Source organism: Bos javanicus, chromosome 8 (genome assembly GCF_032452875.1).
Source record: "Bos javanicus breed banteng chromosome 8, ARS-OSU_banteng_1.0, whole genome shotgun sequence".
Classification (NCBI taxonomy): Eukaryota; Metazoa; Chordata; class Mammalia; order Artiodactyla; family Bovidae; genus Bos; species Bos javanicus.
The window spans coordinates 84,890,807-84,910,415 of NC_083875.1; the positions used below are offsets into that span (position 1 = coordinate 84,890,807).

The following is a 19,609-nucleotide window of genomic DNA, read 5'->3' on the forward strand; positions in this document are numbered from 1 at the left end:
ACCTAAAACCCATGCAGGAGCAAAGCTGCCGTCTCCCTGTGCCACACCCCCACAGCATCCTCAGAGGCTCCAAGAGACTGCAGGGACTGGCAGCACAAAAACTGAATAATCTGAATCCTCCTAGTCAGCCCCTCAAAATAAGATCCTGGTTACGGCTCCACATGCTACATACTTGAGCATGTTGGCGAGCCTGCCAGCAGATGACAAAGGTGGCAAATGAGGAGCCGTGAACATTCATGGCAAAACCCAAATCAGTCACAAAGTCACCTTGAAGTTTGGGTGCCCACTAAGTCAAAGCCAGCCCATGGCAAGTCTGTAAGGAATGGGGCCTAGAGTAGGAGACACCCAGAGTCACAGGTCTCATACATCTGTGTTCATAACCTGTCTGCAAACTGCCACCCACCCACCCTAAAGGGCCTTGCACTGTGGGAGTCCAATATTCTGGGCCTCAGTTCTCTCCATCTAAAAGAAAGGCCAAGGAAAACCCACCTCCAGGGCTGCAATGAGATGGAACAATGTAGAGAAACCACAGAGGATGTCAGACATGTCGGACGACATTTAGAGAGAATCTTACAGCTCCAATGTATGCTGCAATTTATAAACCCAGACAGGAGATGAGAACGGTAATGTCCCCACCTGGGGCTGAGATGATAGGGAGGCCCAGCTTTGGGGAGCCCTGACGGGACCAAGGCTGCTCCCACAGAAGCTCCGTGAGGCCAGGCAGGACCCTTGCAGGCCATGCCACAAGCTCTGCTTCCCTTGCGCCCAGCCCACCCACCAGGCCTACCTTGGCAGCGCAGGCTCCTGCTGAAAGGGCTGGCTTCACAGACGGGTGGGCCCCGCAGCCCAGGCCCCGACCTGAGGGCACCCGCCCGGCCCTTGTCCGAGCCACTCAGTAGCACCCGTGTGATGACACGCACCAGCTCCCGGATCACAGCCCTTGTGCAGTGGGGTCCACTGGCCAGGCCATTGGATGGGAAGAAGAATGGCTTCAGGTGGTGCGCGAGCTCACTCCAGTCAGCCATGGGGCTGCGGGCATCTTTGCAGCCATAAATCAGCTCACCATTCTTCAGGAAGGGAAAGAGACAGGGAAACATCAACTCCAACAGGTTGATAGAAAAACACCTCCGTCCCCACCCACTAGATAGGCAAAGGCACCTGACATTTTACACGTGCCCCCATTTAGGGTCTCTACCCACCCTCATGTACCACATTAACTGACCAAGTGGAAAATCCCACTGGAACATGAAAAAGAAGAAAAGTTCTCAAAAACCAAAGACCAGAAAGGCCCCAGACCTGAAATTCAAACCCTCAGACAGGAACACGTGGTATGCAGGCAACCTCAAACAAACTCAGCCCAAAGCACAAACTCCCAAAGATCCTAGCCTGTTACTGAAGAGGCCAAGTGACACTGTGCTACTGAGGGACACAGAGTATCAGTCTGGCCCTGAGCAGACAAACTGCTCAACCACTGTGGGCGTACATTGACAGCCAGCATCCCAGAGCCTTCTGTCCTCTGTGAAAGACTAAGCCAGGCTCCAGCCAGGGTGGTTAAGGCCATCAGCATCACTAATACGGAAGTCTTCATTTTGGAGGCCAATCCTGCCTTTTAAAACAAAGTCCAGCAAAGAAACTCCTCATGGCACCAATGATCCCAGGGCTACAGAAAGGGATGCTCAGTAGGTACAACCCCATGACTTTTTACAGGGGTCTGCAATGTCCAGGAAAAAGCTTGATCAGCAGCCAATCCCAGGGGACAGACATTTTCTAGTCTGTGAGAGTGTGGTCAGCACCCTCCAGTAGGTCCCCAGTGGCCTTCATCCCTTGATACTCACACCCTGTAGTTCTCTCTCCAAACAGTGGAGGTTTAGTCTGTGTGACTGACAGAATACAAGTAAAGCCAACAGCATACCCCTGGCAAGATTAAGATGCTGTGGATTCCGTCCTAATGATTCTCTTCTCAGATCACAGCAGCCACACTGAGCTGCCGTGGAGCTGTGGGGTCTCCTGCCTATGGCTGTGGAGGCACCATCCGAGCAGCAGAGCCTCTGGCCCCACAGCTGAGCCCTCAGATGAGATGCAGCCTTGAGAGGCCCTGAGCCAGAACCAGCTATGCTGCTCCTTCTGGCCACAGAAACCGAGAGGATCAGTGGCTGTTGTGCAGTAGATGATACCACGAGGACGATCCCAGCTCTGCCCCCAGGTTGCAGATGGGGGTCAATTCAGTCCACTAAGAAGCGTGGACGGGGATTCAGCAGCATGATGCCTCCCTAGGAGTCCCCTGTCAGCACCGTCAGAGGGCGCAGATGCGGGTGCCCAGAGAGATGGGAACACAGCTGAGGCCGCTGCTGACCAAAGGACCAGGAGAAACCAACAAGAGATGCTGCCCCTTGAGACGGGCCTTACAGAGGGAGGGTGGGTGTGCCAGGCAAAGGAAAAGGAGGAGCTTCTGGGAGGAAAGCAGGCCAAGACGAAGTATAGAGCCAAAACCACTCAACATGGGCTGTGGCCAGAAGGTAGGGCCAGGGCTCAGCCTGCCGTCCAGTGCAGGGGCAGCCTTGGCCCACCATGAAGCTCTCTCCTCCAGGCCCATGAGCAGCTGAGTGACCCTGGACAGTAGAAGGCCTTCTCTCCCCAGTGTCTGGAATCCAGGCAGACAGGCATCTTACATATACACATACAGTTGCTAAAAACCTCATGTGACATGTGCAGAGCACTGTCATCCCAGTCTCTGTGACAGTCCCACATGGCCCCCACCACATCTCACAGGTGTCCAGTATTAGGGTGGACAGAGCCACAGGCTTGGAGTCTGTGAACAACATTCAGACAGACAAGGAGAAGGCACCAACGGCAGAGAACATAGTGGCAGCATGGATCACGATCCAGGAGACCTCCCCACACCTGGAACTTCACGAGAGAGAGCTTGCCAGCACTTGCAAAATGTACTGCATTGCTCCTGGTGTTATTTTAAAAAGCCATTCCATGTCACTTATTTTAATCCATCTCTTTTGAAACTATTATCTCAATCTCTGGATTTTCCCCTTAGCTGAGTTCAACAGAAGCAGCAGATAGCCAGGGTTCTCAGTCCCAGGTCCCAGGTCAACTGATCCAGGGGCCAAGTCAGACTCACCACTCAGCTTATGCTGGCCTAATAGGCCAGCCTACGTGAGGGCAGTCAGAAAAGGGTCCACTTGAGACAAAATGTCAGCCTTACTATAGGTTCCAAATAAATCCCCAGAAGAGAGGGAACTTATCTTTGGCATTTAAATATAAAATTCCTAAAGTCTTTATAAGAGTTAAAAACAAAAACTGATTTTAAACTATGTCTCTTTTTCTGGATTTGGCAAGGCAGGAGACAAGGTAAAGCTGATTCAACTGACCAGGTTTCTGAACCATTCGGGGAGAAGTGAGTCAAGAATAGGCTTCACGCCCACATTCCCCAAGCTCACTTCTGAGGGGCAGCCAGTATGCAGAGCAGCACTGTCTGCTCTGAGGGGATTCTGAGGGGCATCCCGTATGCAGAGCAGCACTGTCCACACGGAGCAGGATGCAGAGGGCACCAGGCTGTCCAGACCCGGCAGCCCTGCTACGCCACACAGATCCACCGCCTGTAAACCTGGAGCCTGTCACGAGCTCTTGCTTATATGCCACACCTAGTAAGAACATAACCAGGACTGGGAGCAGTCAGTGGTAAGCAGAAAAGGAGATGACAAGGGGGACCCCAGGGGACATATTTCCAATACAAACTCTTCCCCAGATCTGGGCCAGCCCTGCCCCCTCTTCCTGCACCCCTTCTCCCCACTCCTCTGCCCCTCAGCATCTCCTCCATGTATGCCTGACAGCAGGAGGTAGGGACCACAGGGCCTGAGCAAGTCCAGTCAGGGTGCCAGAAGCAGGTGGTCATGAGGAAGCAGAAGGTGCCAGTGCCAGATGGTAAGCATGCTGCATGCAGAACCCTTCCCCTACACAATCAGGATGCAGGACAATTAGCTGCAGGACTCTGAGAACTCACTAACTGACAAGGAGATCCCCTAACTGTAAGTTCCCTAAGTTAACCGGGAGGAAAGGCACAGGTGTGGCCACCCTTTAGGTTGCCCTGCCCCAGGTCCTACTCCCATCTCAACCACAGAGGACACCTGAGACGCGGTCAGGGCCATCTTTACCCAAGAACCAGAGTCAGGGTCTGTGCCTTGAGTCTGAGGCCACCCAGTGGGCAAGGAGTTACCATTACACACCCCAGGAGTCCCAGGATGGCACGCGCTCATGAAATAAGGCTTGGAAAAAAGACCCAAGGGATCATACTGAGGCAGCCTCTGTGCAGATGCCCTTGTCTGCAGGTCACAGAGCCCTGTTAGGGACCATAGCACCAGGGCTTCATCCAGCTCAGTTCAGACACCCACTGGACCCACCCAAAAGCCATAAAATAGAAGCAACTTTTACCTTAAAGATCTTTAAGTTGTTCTGTGCCTCCTGTAACAAGCTTTTCAAAGCAAAGTACATTCTCTGTTTATTTCTAAAAAGAGAAAGTATTATTGACAATTAGAGCAGACTTTGCATTTACCTGCCTGTGGCTCAGGGGACATGCCCAAGAGTTGCCACTTGAGATCTCCAAGCTTTGCAGATTAAGGAGCTGTATTCTCCCCAGCCCTCTTCAGAGAGGCACCCCCATTACCGCCCCTAATCCCTACCCTTCTCTCTGCCCCTTCCTCTGGCAACAACTCCCCAGCCACTGGTAATCTGCAGGAACCTATTGAGGCAATGCTGACCCCAGGCAAGAAACCTGAGCCCTGCCCAGGGCCCTGCTTTCTGCAGGCAAGTAGCCCCTACCTCGCAGAATGCACCCTCCACCCCCCACTACAGAGAATGCCACACACCCCACCACCACCACCAAGGGAGGCAGCACTAGGGACAAAGGAGAAGTATTCTCTTACCCTGAGTAGAGATCGAGAGGGCAGTATTTACTTATCTGCTTCCACTTCCCAGTTGCTACCTGTTAAGAAATCACCACAGGGTGTCAGTGATGGGACTGGGGAGGCACACTGGGCTAACTCTAACACACAGAAGAGCTCGAGGGACTGTGAGATCACCAAGGCAGCTGAAGGGCCCAGCAGGGGACACCACCTCCAGGTGCAGGGAGCTGGCACAGGGAGCTTGACTCTGACTCCAAGAAACCTCGGCCCTCCTCTGAGAGCCTCACGTAGCTGCCAGCCCCTCCACATGAGCAGAGAAATGCAGCCAGCACCTTTATAAGATGTCATGGCTGAATTTTGGTAATCAGATGAACAAATCTTTACAATTATAATATCCAGGAAAGGTAGGTTGCACCCAACTAGCAATTTCATGTTGTCGGTGAGAAGACAAATTGGCACAACCTTTGAAAGGCAACTTGCTGGTTTCCATCACAATTTTAAAGATGGATGCCCCCTGATTTGGCAAATCTATGAGGAATCACTGGGTCAAGGATGTTCACTGCGACATGTGAAACAACCTGTGAAACACAGCAAGACCTAGAAACAACTAAATAAATCAAAGCACATCTGCTCTTATGGACTAGGACACAGCAAGCCACATGTTGAATGAAAGAATCAGTAAATAATATGCGGCCACTAACAGACAGAGGCAAAATCACAAATATTTATTCAAAGAGAAAAGCAAGTGGCAGAACAATGCGTATGAAATAACTTGCTTTAAAAAGAAAAGAAGGGTATGTGCATCTATACATGCGTTATCCAAACACATAACAAAGAGCCTCGACAGACACACGGCAGGCAATCTTCAAGCGGTATTTAAGTGAACAAAATCAACTAGCAGAGTAATTGCTTATGGCAAGAAAAAAAAAAAGACAGGACTCAAATGACTAAGAATGAAAGAAAATACATTACTATCAATCTTGCAGGAATAAAAATAAGTTTAGAGAAATGCTGTGAACAATTACATGCCAACAAATTATGTGAAATGAACAAATTCTTTAGAAACATACAGCTACCAAAACTGACTCAAGAAGAAATAGAGAATGTAAACAGACATAACAAAAGACTGAATCAGTAATCAAAAACCTTTCAACAAGAAAATCCCAGGACCAGATGGCTTTGCTACTGAATTCCACTAAATGTTTGAAGAAAAATCAACACCAATACTCAAACTCTTCCAAAAAATGAAGAGTAAAAGATGGAAAATCTTCCGAATTCATTCTATCAAGCCAATTATCATCCTGGTACCAAAACTAGACAAAAACATCACTAGAAACTACAAATATCCCTCAAGAAAAAATCCTCAACAAAAACTAACAAACCAAAATAAGTAGCATACTACAGATTACACACCTTCGTCAAGTGGCATTTATCTGTCAAACACAAGGGTGGTTCAACATATGAAAATCAATCAACATAATACACCATATTAATAGAAAGAGGAAAATACCTCATGATCATCTCAACAGATGCAAGACAAGCATGTGACAAAATCTAACATTCTTTCACGATTTAAAAAACAAAACTCTAAAAAAAAATTTGACAAACTTACAGTGAGAACATTACATTCTACAGTGAAAAACCAAAAGCTTTACCCCTCAAGACCAGGAACAAGATAAGGATAGCCACTCTTACTACTTCTATATAATACTGTACTTATAGTTAAACCCAGAATTACCATATGGCTCAGAACTACTGCTTCTGGGTGTATACCCAAAAAAACTGGGAGCAGAGTCTCAAAGAAATACTTGTACAACCACGTTCACGGAAGTATTATTCACAACAGGCAAGAGATGGGAGCAGCCCAGGGACCATCGACGGATGAATGGGATAAACCAAATATATTATACACGTTCAATGGACACTATGCAGCCTTGAGAAGGAAGAAACTTCTGATACAAGCTACAGTATGGATGAATCTTGAGGACATTATGGGTGAAATAAGTCAGTCACAAAAGGACAAATACTGTATGATTCCACATATATGAAGTACCTACAGTAGTCAAATTCACAGAGATAGAAACTACAATGGTGGGTGCCAGGGGCCTGAGAAAGGAAGAAATGTGTTATTTCATGGATGTAGAGTTTCGGTTTTACAAAACAAAAAACATTCTGGAAATGGACAGTAATGATAGTTGTACCACAGTGTAAACGCACTTCACACCTCTTAACTGTGCACTTAATGGTTAAAATAGGAAGTTTTATGTCATGTATATTTCATCACAATTAAATACCTATATTTATTTCAAAAAAGTCATTGCATTTCTATGCAATAAACAACTTGAAAATGACGTTTTTAAAAATTCTATTTACAGTGCTTAGTCGCTCGGTCGTGTCCAACTCTTTGCGACCCCATGGACTATCGTCCGTCAGGCTCCTCTGCCCATGGGATTCTCCAGGTAAGAATACTGGACTGGGTTGCCATTTACTTCTCCAGGGGATCTTCCTGACCCAGGGATCAAACCCAGGTCTCCTGCATTGCAGGCTGCTTCTCTACCATCTGAGCCACCAGGAAAGCCTCTACTTACGATGGCATCTCCAAGAACAAAGCACTAAGGATAAGTTCAACAAAGGAAATATAAAACCTATATGCTGAAAACTTTATAACATTTCTGAAAGAAATTAAAGATCTAAATAAATGAAAAAACCCTGCATTCACAGAGTACTAATACTGTTGAGGGGGCAGCACTTCCCACACAAATGTGCAGCACAATGATTCCCTGTCAAAGTCTCAGCTGGTTTCTTGGAAATCATGAAGCTTAAAGACATCTATATTGGAAAGGAAGAAATAAAACTCTATTTACAGATGACACAATTCTGTACATAGAAGATTCCAAAGAATATACAAAGAAAGCTACCAGAGCTAATAAATAAATGCAGCAAAGTTGTAGGGTACAACACACATATTAGTTGTGTTTCTATATTCCAGCAATAAATAAACCAAAAAGGAAATTAAGGAAGCAGTTCTATTTATAACATTTACAATATTCCAAAAGAATAAAATACCTAGATATAAATTTAACCAAAGTGGCAAAAGACTGGTACACTGAAAACTAAAAAATGTTGCTGAAAGAAATTAAAGAAAACCTAAATGAGTAGAAAGACAGGATGGCAAGGCTTCCCTGGTGGCTTAGATGGTAAGAATCTGCCTGCAATGCAGGAGGCACAGGTTCGATCCCTGGGTTGGGAAGATCCCCTGGAGAAGGGAATAGCCACCCAGTCCAGTATTCTTGCCTGGAGAACTCCACGGACAGAGGTTCCTGGCAGGCTATACAGTCCACGGGGTTGTAAAGAGTTGGACACAACTGAGTGACTAACACTTATACACTATCCAAAGTGATCTATAACTTCCTGTAATTTCTGTCAAAATTCCAACAAAATTCCAACTGCAATTGTTTGCAGTTACAAAAAATCCAACTCTCAAAATCATACGTAATTGTAAAGGAGCTTCAAATAGCCAAAACAATCTTGAAAAAGAAAAACAAAGCTAGAAGACTAATACTTCCTGATTTCAACAAGAGTGGCATAAGGACAGACCGATAGAAAGGTCAGAATTGAGACCTCACGTATAAGGCCAATAAATCCACCAACACCAATCAATGGAGAAATGACAGTCTTTTCACAAGTGGTGCTGGAAAAACTGGATATCACATGTAAAAGAATGAAGCTGGACCCTTATCTAACACCAAATATAAAAACTAACTCAAAACAGATCAAAGACCAAAACATAAGAGCTAAAACTATAAAACTCGTAGAAGAAAACATATCAGAAAAGCATATGCCCTTAGTTTAGGTAACAATTTCTTGAATATGAAAACAAAGGCATAGGCAACAGGAGTAGAAAAAGACAAATCAGACTTTATCAAAATGTAAAACTTTTGTGCAACACTGTCAACAGTAAAAAGGCAACTGACAGAATGGGAGAAAATATTTGCAAATCACATATCTGATAAAGAGATTAATATCTAAAATATACAAAGAACCCCTAAAACAACTAAAAACATCACAACTCATTTCAAAAATGGGTGAGGAATTTGAAGAGACAGCTCTCCAAAGAAGACATACAAATGGCCAATAAGCAAACGAACAGATGTTCAACATCACTAACCTTTGGAGAAATGCAAATGAAAATCACTTGAGATACTACTTTGTATCCATTAGGATGACTACAATCACAAACAGGGGTAAGAATTAGTGCTGGTGAAGCCAGGACGTGGAGAAACCGGAGCCCTCATGCATTTGTGGCTGCTGTTGTTCAGTTGCTAAGTTATGTCCGATTCTTTGCAGCCCTATGAGCTACAGCATGCCAGGCTTCCCTGTCCTTCACTATCTCCCAAAATTTGCATTTATGGTCTTTCTTTATTATCCGCTCTCACATCCGTTCACTGCTGGGGGGAATACAGAATTGTGCTATAGCTATGCAAAACAGTCTGCCATTTCCTCAAAACTTTAAACAGAATTTCCCCCAAGATCCAGCAATTCCACTCCTAGGAATATACCCAAGAAAACTGAAAAAAAGTGACTCAAACATGTACATGTACACATACGTTTACAGCAACATTATTCACAGTAGCCAAAATGAAAAAGCCGTATGTCCATCAATAGATGAATGGGTAAACAAGATGTTCCCATACAATGGAGGATTATTATTCAGTCATAAAAAGAATGCGGTGCTGATAAATGCCACAGCATGTATTAACCTCAAAAGTATTATGTTAACTAAAAGAAGACAGTCACACAAAGCCATAATTTGTGTGACTCCGCTTGCATGAAATGTCCAGAATAAGCAGATCCACAGATTCGGTAGTTGCCAAGGGTTGGCAGGACAATGGGTGACTGCTAATGGGCACAGGACTTCTTTTTGAGGTGATGAAATGTTCTGGAATTCAATAGTGGTGATGGTTGTACAATCTTAGGAATAGACTAAAATCTGCTGGATTATACACTTTAAAAGGGTAAACCTTAGGATATGTATAACTATCTCAATTAAGAAGAAAAAGATGAACTACTTTTGAAATAAAAGGTAAACAGTATCTCCATTTTATTTTACTCCTCTGAAAACTCTAGATGACCCAGCCATTCACCCCAGGCTCTGTGCAGTGAGCGCCCGGAGGCCAGCTCCTACCTTGAGGTGCTGGTGCATGCAGTAACGACACACCCTGTGCTTCAGCTCGTGTGTAACGTCACTGGAGGAGGGAATAAACCCGCATTTGGGCTGCAAAACAGATAAGGAAGAAAAAACGCTTAGGGAGAAAACATATACCTTCAGGCAGACATATAACTACAGGATGATGAAGTGCAATTCCCAGGAGAATCAGGAAGTATTAGCTACAAACATTCCCAAAAGTTGCTTTTATCTTCAGTCTCAAGTGGGAATTGACGCCGCCCTCACTGTATCGTATAAATCTCTCTTTGCCCCTGGAGAATCCACCCAGAACTCTCACTGGAGAAGAACAACGAGGCCTGAGTTGCTCACTTGACAAACTGCAATAGAGTAACCCTGTGTTTTCATTATAGAACAAGACTGGAAAGACCAGGAGTGCAGATCTGTCCCACACTCTCAGCTCCAAGAAGCAGAACCCACGGTCTCTCTGATAAGACTGAGTGAACACAGTGGTGCTCATCTGATGGTTCCTAGGATCCCAGAATGTCTGAAATTCTGGTTATCTTTTAAAATCCAGAGTTCTGTGTCAGGGCACCAAATCATTTGTGACACCTGAGACATTAGCCTCTGTTTAGAGAGGCAGAACATCGTCCACACTGAACATCCGGAGTGTGAATGCTCAGGGCCAATAGCATGACCCAGAAGTCACCACCAGAGATTTGGAGAAAGGAAACAACGAGATACCTGGGAGGCTTCCTGAGGGAGACTCAGGTGGCCATGCTGGACAGGGAGCCACAGAGTTGAAGCAGGGGAGTGACCCTTCTCCAGTAATCACTGACCTCCACTAGACAAGCAACATCCTTTGTAGCCCCTACCTCAAGGTGGGGAAAGTGCACTCCAGGCAGATGACCCATGGATTTACAATTTCTCCTTTTTCCCCAATACCATTTCCCTTTAACAAATATGCACCTTGATCTCCACACACAGAATCGGCCGGCGCTCTGCAAACTGGTAGGTCTGCAGTCTGGCTAGGTTGGGGAGGCACAGGGCATAGCCACTGAGCGTGTCCAGGTCCTTGTCACAGCGAGATTCTGGAGAACAGAGAGAGGAAGATAACTGAGGGTCAGCGAGAGCAGCAAGACAACTCCATGGCAGCCTGGGCTCCTGCTGGGGGCAGGACCAACTCAGCCTCTGCTTTGGGGAGGTCACCTCTAAAGCTTGGGTTATCCTGCCTGAGGAGTCTCTGTAAGGACCTAGAGTCACACAAGGATAACACTGTGATTCCTGGGAGGAGTTTGGACCTTGTAGTACCAGCTCCACCTCTGGAGGGGCTGGAGGTTGAGGGCAGCCACACAGGTGGCCAGCTGTGTCTACATGCCCCGCTGCTGCTGCTGCTAAGTCGCTTCAGTCGTGTCCGACTCTTGTGCGACCCCATAGACGGCAGCTCACCAGGCTCCCCAGGCCCTGGGATTCTCCAGGCAAGAACACTGGAGTGGTTGCCATTTCCTTCTCCAATGCATGAAAGTGAAAAGTGAAAGTGAAGTCGCTCAGTCGTGTCCAACTCTTCACGACCCCATGGACTGCGGCCTACCAGGCTCCTCCGTCCATGGGATTTTCCAGGCAACAGTACTAGAGTGAGGTGTCATTGCCTTCTCCAGTCTACATGACCAAGCCCCAGCAAAAACCTTGACCCCTCTTCTCTCAGCTGGTTTTAATCTGTGTCCCTAAGCCATAACCATGAGAATAACAATGAGTTCTGTGTGTCCTCCTAGCAAATTATCAGATCTGAGGTTGGTCCTGGGGACCCTCAAATATGCAGCTGCCATCAAAAGTGAGAGTGATCTTGGAAACTGCCCCCCAATTCTGTTGACTCCCTTAACCCAGGAGTCCAGAGAAGGCGGCAACAGCCACTACCTTCCTTTTAAAGCTTCCTTCAGAATATTCAAACACTAATATTTCCTCAGCACTGACTACTAGAAGTTATACTGCAGTCAGTCACATAAGATATGGCCTCTAGATTCCTCCTTCCACACAACAAGGCTGAGTGTGAGTCACTGTTACCACAGGGGACAGTCTTATCACTGTTAAGTAGTATAACTGCTGATTATAAAACTAATGATGCCGCATGGCACTAGTAACTAGGAGGCAGAATCACAGCGGGCCTCAGTCTGTCTAGATGAGGAAAACAGAGCCAAGACACAGTCCAGGTTTTGAACAAGGCTGCTGCCTCCTTCCCCTTCGTTACCTGTTTCCACCCATGAAGCCCTGCTCCTCATTGCTCCCCAAACCAGGGGCTCCAGGGCACAGTATCCTGTTTTCTTCCATTTTCTTAATCAAATACAGAAAAAAATTTCATATTGGCTTACTACACACTCTGACTGCCTGGCTGTGATTTAGGAGGAGACATTTCACTCCTTAACAACATAAATTTTATATCTCTGTCTCTGACTGTGAAAGGAAAAGCTTTAACATGGTTAGTGTCATTACTGTGACAAATAAGTATAGGGAAAGTACCTGAGGTATGGAGGGAAAATACCTGAGCTGATGGGGGAGAAGTTATGTGAGGTGATGGCGGGGCGGCGGGGGGCGGGGGGGGGGGGGCGCGTTATGAGAGGTGATAGGGGTGATATATGAGGTGATGGGACGGAGGGCATCTGAGGTAATGAGGGAAGATATGTGAGGTGATGGGGGGTATGTGAGGAGATGGGGGTATGTGAGGTGATAGGGAGAGGGTGTGGAGATGGTAGGATGGTAGGAGAGGATGGGAGGTGATAGGGGAAAGGATGGGAGGTGATGGGGAGCATATGGGAGGTGATGGGGAGGGGTGTGGGGAGGTGATGGGGGGATGTGGGGAGGTGATGGGGGGTGTGGGGATGTGATGGGGAGAGTATGAGAGGTGATGGGGGGGTGTGGGGAGGTGGGGGGAGGATATTTGAGGTGATAAGGGAAGGTATAGGAGGTGATGGGGGAGAGTATGTGAGGGGATGGGGGAAAATATATGAGGTGATAGGGGATGTATGTGAGGAGATGGGAAGTATGTGAGGTGATGGGGAGAGGGTATGGGAGATAATAGACAGAGAACACGTAAGGTAATAGGGGAAGGTTTGGGAGGTGATAGGGGGTATGTGAGGAGATGGGGGAGGTATGTGAGACAACGGAGGAAGGTATGTGAGGAGATGGGGGAGGTATGTGAGACAACAGAGGAAGGTATGTGAGGTGATGGGGGGTATGTGAGGAGATGGGGGAGGTATGTGAGACAACGGAGGAAGGTATGTGAGGAGATGGGGGAGGTATGTGAGACAACGGAGGAAGGTATGGGAGGTGATGGGGGTATGTGAGGAGATGGGGGAGGTATGTGAGACAACAGAGGAAGGTATGTGAGGTGATGGGGGAGGTATGTGAGACAACGGAGGAAGGTATGGGAGGTGATGAGGGGTACGTGAGGAGATGGGGGAGGTATGTGAGATAATGGAGGAAGGTATGTGAGGAGATGGGGGAGGTATGTGAGACAACGGAGGAAGGTATGGGAGGTGATGGGGGGTATGTGAGGAGATGGGGGAGGTATGTGAGACAACAGAGGAAGGTATGTGAGGTGATGGGGGAGGTATGTGCGACAACGGAGGAAGGTATGGGAGGTGATGGGGGGTACATGAGGAGATGGGGGAAGTATGTGAGACAACAGAGGAAGGTATAGGAGGTAATAGGGTGGGTATGTGAGGTGATAGGGAGAGTATATGGGAGATGATGGTGGGAGGTATACAAGGTGATGGCTGAAGGTATGGGAGGTGATGGGGGTATGTGAGGTGATGAGGGAAGGTATGGGAAGTGATAGGGGAGGCATGGGAGGTTATGCGGGGAGGTATGAGGAGTTTGGGGGTATGTGATATGATGGGGAGAGGGTATGGGAAATGATGAGGGGAGGGGATGGGAAGTGATGGGGGAAGGTATGAGAGATGATGAGAGAGTATGGGAGCTAATGGGGGAAGATACGTGAGGTGATGGGGGAAGATAGGTAATTGGGGGAAGGTATGAGAGGTGATGCGGGAGGTATGTGAGGTGATTGGGGAAGGTGATCGGGGTGGTCTGTGAGATGATGGGGGGTATGTGAGGTGATGGGGGAAGGTACTGGAGGTGATGGGGGCTGCTATGTGTGGTAATTGGTTTGATGGGGGAACATATTATTGGTGATAGGGAAGTATGGCCAGTGGGGAAAGGTACAGAAGGTGAAGGGGGAAAGTCTGGGAGGTGAGGAGGAGCAAGTATATATTGCAGGGGTGGTGGGGGGGTGGCGGGGAGACGGATGGGGCGGTACATTTCTACTGCTGGGTAGAAATCACGTGTGGTGATGGGGGAAGCTATGTATGGTGATCCAGCTCCAGTTCAGTCGCTCAGTCGTGTCCGACTCTTTATGACCCCATGAACCACAGCACGCCAGGCCTCCCTGTCCATCACCAACTCCTGGAGTTCAGGGAAGTAAGTGAGGTGTGGTGGGAGGTACAAAAACTCAAGTCTCCCAGCTTACCTCAAGAGGATAAGCAGGTTGGGTGGTGCTGGCTTCTGAAAGAAGGAACTCAGGACTGCCCTCCTCTAGGGCCTGGCCCACCCTCCACAGCTCAGGTCTGCTCTGGTTTTCTTTTGGACTCCTCCAGACCACCCTAGAGCCCACCTTCCCTTCCCTAACTCTCCTCCAACTCCTTCAGCTACCTTTTGCCGCTCAAAAGCATTATTTTTATGAATTAGTTCTTGGTCATATATTCCCTGCAGTGATCTGCATATTTGACACCCAGAATTGTATTCACAAACTCCTAGGATTTCTACCCCTGATAATGAAGTCCCTGGCAAAAAAGTTGCTAAAAACTGTATCTGCCTAACATCAAACACTTTTCAAACGGAATATTATAAATTTTGTAAGTTAGAAACCCTTACCTGGTCTTTCACACTGTATCTTTAAACAAAGCTGTTTCACAAAATCTAAAGGCAGCTGAACAACTTCCTGTAAGAACAAATAAGAAATACTCAGTGTGTGTTACACAACAAGGTAAACGCACTTAATGCCACAGAACTGCAGACTTTAAAATGCTTAAAATGGTAAGCTTTATGTTCTGTATATTTTACCACATTAAAAAACACTCAGTATGTGAGTTTTGGGAATAAAAGCTGCTCTGTTATTTTAAGGACATGTCCAGATTATGTCCAACTCTTTGGGACCCCATGGACTGTAGCCCACCAGGCTCCTCTGTCCATGGAATTTTCCAGGCAAGAAATACTGGAGTGGGCTGCCATTTCCTTCTCCAGGGGATCCTCCCGACCCAAGGATCAAACCTACATCTCCTGTGTCTCCTGCGCTGATTGGTGGATTCTTCACCACTAACGTCTCTGTGCACTAACAGGAACAGGCCCTCCTCAGGATGGCTGGTGTCCACAATGGCAGTGGCTAGCAGCATGCCCAATGTCACCCACAATCAGTCTCCAGAGAATACTCCTCAGGCAGCTCCTGTGTTCTCAAGGCGACCTCATCCTCATTCTCCAGGGGTCTGTGGATGGCAGAGCAGGGGCCTGAGACAGCCCTCTGCCTGCAAAAACTTCCTCACCAGCTGTCTCCTCGGGCAACCTGGGGCTTCTCACATTCCCATCTGAGAAGCAGCTCAAGGAACGGGGTCTGATCAAATATTAATCTCTGGGTAAGGGATTTCCCTCATGGCCCAGTGGCTAAGACTCCGCACTCCCACATGCAGGGGACCAGGGTTTGAGCCCTGGTCAGGAAACTAGATCCCATATGCCACAACTGCAAAGATCCTGCAAGGTGCAGCTAAGGATCCCGCATGCCATGCGGGATCGGAGATCCCACGTGCTACAACTGGATCCCAGCACAGCCTAATAAAATAAATCATCTTTAAAAAAATAAATCCCCAGGTGGACATCCTGTGCCCCCATCAGCTACAGGACAGCCAATATTTGGTGCACTGGGGCAAGAAACAGAAAAGCAACTTCTTTCTGCTTTGCTGTTTCTTTGCAATCTCCCAAACTAAGAGTTTCTATTTAATCCACATTGCTCACCATCTTCCCTATATTTCCAGGGTGGCAGAATTCTGACTTCTAAAGAATCCCAAGGGGATGGAAGAGACTGGCCTAGAAAGAGGATGCTGGGATCCTGTCCATTTACATGCCACACCTCCATCACACCCTTTCCCACCTAACCTCCAACTCACATGAAGACAGGCCCAGATCAGTCCCCAAACCAGCCAGGCAGGGTTGGAGGCAGCATGGCACAAGGGGTGTGTCTGTCTCTCTGTCTGAGCCTTGCTCTCACCACTGGGCTTGTCATTTCTCGTCTCAGGACACAGAAGAGGGAAACGCTCTCAACAGGGCCCCTCTCTAAGCTAGCTCATGTCATCAGAAGGAGAAAACCATATCGTTTACAAATGCGGACTTTGCCTGAATATGGTCTTATTAGGACCAGAGGTGCTGGGCCCGAGTGGCAGTCCTCTCACTACTACAGCCACCTGGAGGAAAAGCGGGTTGTGTTTCACTCTGGCAGTGTCTTCATGCAAAGGAGGTATGTCAACAGGGTGAATACTCCCAAGATGTGACCTTGTGAATCCACCTCACAGGCCCAGAGCCTTGTCCACTGTGGACAAACAGAATCAAACTCGGAGTTAGAGCATGCCCTAGGCCTGAAGGGACAGCCCAGTGTTATTCCCACCTGCCAGGCTACCACTGGCTGGAACCGCAAGCTCCTCACCACCCTTCTTCACCATTGGCCCCTCCTGGAAGAAAAGTCTAGAGTCCCTGAGGGAGACAGAGCAACACTCCCACTTGGCCAGACGAGCATGCTATCGCCCCAGGAAGGACACTGACAGTCGGCACAGCTGCGTTCTCTCAGACACCGTCCAGGCCGAGGAGGAGGAGGCAGCCAGCACTCAGTCACTCAGGCTCTCACAGGAGGTGGGTTTCAGGCATCCACAATCTAACAGGACAGCTGGGGAGGGGTGGTGCTGGCCCCCAGGATGGCCTCAGCGGCCTTTGCCTCTGTGTAGTCCCACACTGCCTAGAATTGATCTGCGAAGACCCCAGGATGCTGTGGAAGTGACAGACACAACTTCTTGACAGGTCATCTGTCAGACTGCGCACTGGAAGAGTCAGGACCGAGTCACAAGGATGCTCAGAGCCCTGCAGAGAGTCCACATGGGGAGCTGCTGAGCCCCAGTCAGCAGGTCAACAGCCAGCACCACACTGCAAGCTCTGTGGTTCTGGGCCACCCTGGAAGAGGATCCTTAGCCCCAGTCTTCAGATAAGACCACAGCCCTAAGGAACCCAGAGAGGCGCCACCCACAGTACATCCTAAGCTGTCAAAGGAGGACATTTTGCTGTCAGAGCCACTTAAAATTCTGTTTTGCCAGGCAATCCTTCTTGGCATCATTTTTCTCAAGATGCACACAAGGTACAGAACTTGCAAAACAGGCAGTACTATTCCCTCTGTTCAAAATGACAAATCTGATCATCTGTTCAGGGTTCTGATCTAAGACAAGGAGTAAGGCCAGCAGAAGCAGAGGCGCAGCGGTGATCAAAGCCAAGGCGTAGGAATGACTGTCCCAGACGTGGACCATGGCCATCTGCTCTGAGGGTTGCCAGGATCACAGGGCCACTCCATTGAGGCTTCTTATGCTGCCCGCTCCATGAGCATCCAAACAGCAGACCTTGCCTGTAACAAGTACTGCTCTCCGTAACTGAGACCAGAAGCCAGCAACAGAGACCACCTGCAGGCAGGTGGAAGCCACCACGCCACGTGAGCTTCAGCTGGGGTCTCCCACGAGACCAGGTCACACCTCCCAGTACGGGGGCCCTTTTCTCCCTACCTTGCTCGAAGGTGCCTATCAAAGATCCAGGCTGCTGCCTGGACCTCACTCAAGAGCTCTCACCAACTTGAATGCCCCCCTGAGGGTGGCGTGGTGGAGTCCCAGGGGTCCCAGCAAGTTAAGGTCTGACAAAGTATCTCGGAATCCCATGCTTCTCAGCTAGCAAATGAGAATAACAGGATCTGCTCTGCTACCTCATGGGGCAAAAATGAGAAAAGCACTTGGAAACTCTGTAACTAACATTAGGGGTTATTGTGAAGCACAAACTTTCAAACTATAATTGAGAAGTTGGTATTTTGATACAGAATGTGCTCATGAATTTAGACTACATTTAAAAAACATCACTTACCCCACAATGAACATAGTTCTCACCCAAAAACTCTTTCATGACATTTTTGCCAAAGTCCACTATGTTCTGCAGGTGCTGAAATATTTCTTCCGAGGTCTGTAAAGAGAAGGACAAGGAGGCCTCAGTGCCCGGGAGCTCCCAGAAGGCAGACTCTGGTACCACCACGAGCCCCTGTCACATACAGGGCCGCCAGGTGCGTGGCCACGGAAACCACCAGTGGCCCTGGACCCGGAGGAAGGTAGGCCCCACCGCAGGGACTACCACACTCAGGGGAGTTTCCATCCCCAGGGGCCCCTGGGCCACCTCTGCATTCTACTCAGGGCCCCATGTGATTCCGAAGCTGTAAGTTTAAGAACCATATCTGTGGCCCTGCCTTCCTCACACCAGGAACACAGGGGGATTCCACCTGTGGCCCGTGCACACCTTCTGAGAAATTTGACTTTAAAAATCTTTCCCATCCAAAAATTACTAGATATTTAGATTTTATTCTTCAGCCTCTAAATGTAGAAATAAAACACTTTTACCCCAGAGGTTCTTAAAGAGTTGATAAGCTGTGAGATTTAGGTGAGACAGAAAATCAATCTTGTATCCCTCACTCTGACCCAAGGCAAGAAGGACAAAGGGTTGATCACAGGTCTCACTCAGGAGCGAGAGGGCTGTCTTCTTCAACAGCGGGCTGAGAGGTGCCTGACACACGGCTCAGGCTCTGAGAAGGTCTTGGTCTGAGCTGCTACGCAGGCACCAGAACATAGGCAGACTACAGCCTGCATCCCAAGGCATTGCTGCGTTAGGATGAAGCCTGGCAAAAAAACTCCAGAACACAGGCAGTGCTTCTGTAGAGCTGTGGCCATAGGCTTCTGACAAAAAGGTCTTCTTATTGACAGAATAAGACACAATTCCCCACAAATAATGCAGCTGGCATCACATAGAGCCATTTATATAACAACAACAACAAAACAGCACACTGTTGCCTTGAGAGACATTACCTCAATAAATGTAAACGGGAAGAACTGAAAACAGAGGCATCCAGAGAAGTCTGACCCTTCACCAAGGCTGGGCTCCACAGGCCCCGAGTGGGGGACGGGGGCAGGGGAGAGGACTACAGGCAGCCTCTGAAATGTTTCTCGTTTCCACCTGGATTCCACAGAAACAGAACCTCCCCGCAGGATTCTCTTCAGCAGCCGCACCTCCCCCGCATCCTGAGCCATCTTTCTCTGCACCGACCACACCGGCCCCAGACCTCACTGCAGCCAGTCCCACCGTGACGACGGTCCTCAGCTTTCTCCCCTGGTCCCCTCTTCTCATTCTATGAAACTAACCCACAAGGGTG

At 48.2% G+C, this 19,609-nt stretch overlaps 1 protein-coding gene across 1 annotated transcript in view; it reads right to left on the reverse strand.

The window, feature by feature from the left end:
- The window catches only part of IPPK (inositol-pentakisphosphate 2-kinase), a 60,349-nt gene that overhangs the window by 29,772 nt on the left and 10,968 nt on the right, over positions 1-19,609 (reverse strand). Inside the window, exons 3-9 of the mRNA XM_061426206.1 lie at positions 18,280-18,375; positions 15,001-15,067; positions 11,044-11,165; positions 10,096-10,185; positions 4,932-4,990; positions 4,441-4,513; positions 788-1,067 (exon numbers count right to left, since the gene is read on the reverse strand). Coding sequence (XP_061282190.1) covers positions 788-1,067; positions 4,441-4,513; positions 4,932-4,990; positions 10,096-10,185; positions 11,044-11,165; positions 15,001-15,067; positions 18,280-18,375 — 787 coding nt within the window. The remainder of the gene's footprint in view (positions 1-787; positions 1,068-4,440; positions 4,514-4,931; positions 4,991-10,095; positions 10,186-11,043; positions 11,166-15,000; positions 15,068-18,279; positions 18,376-19,609) is intronic.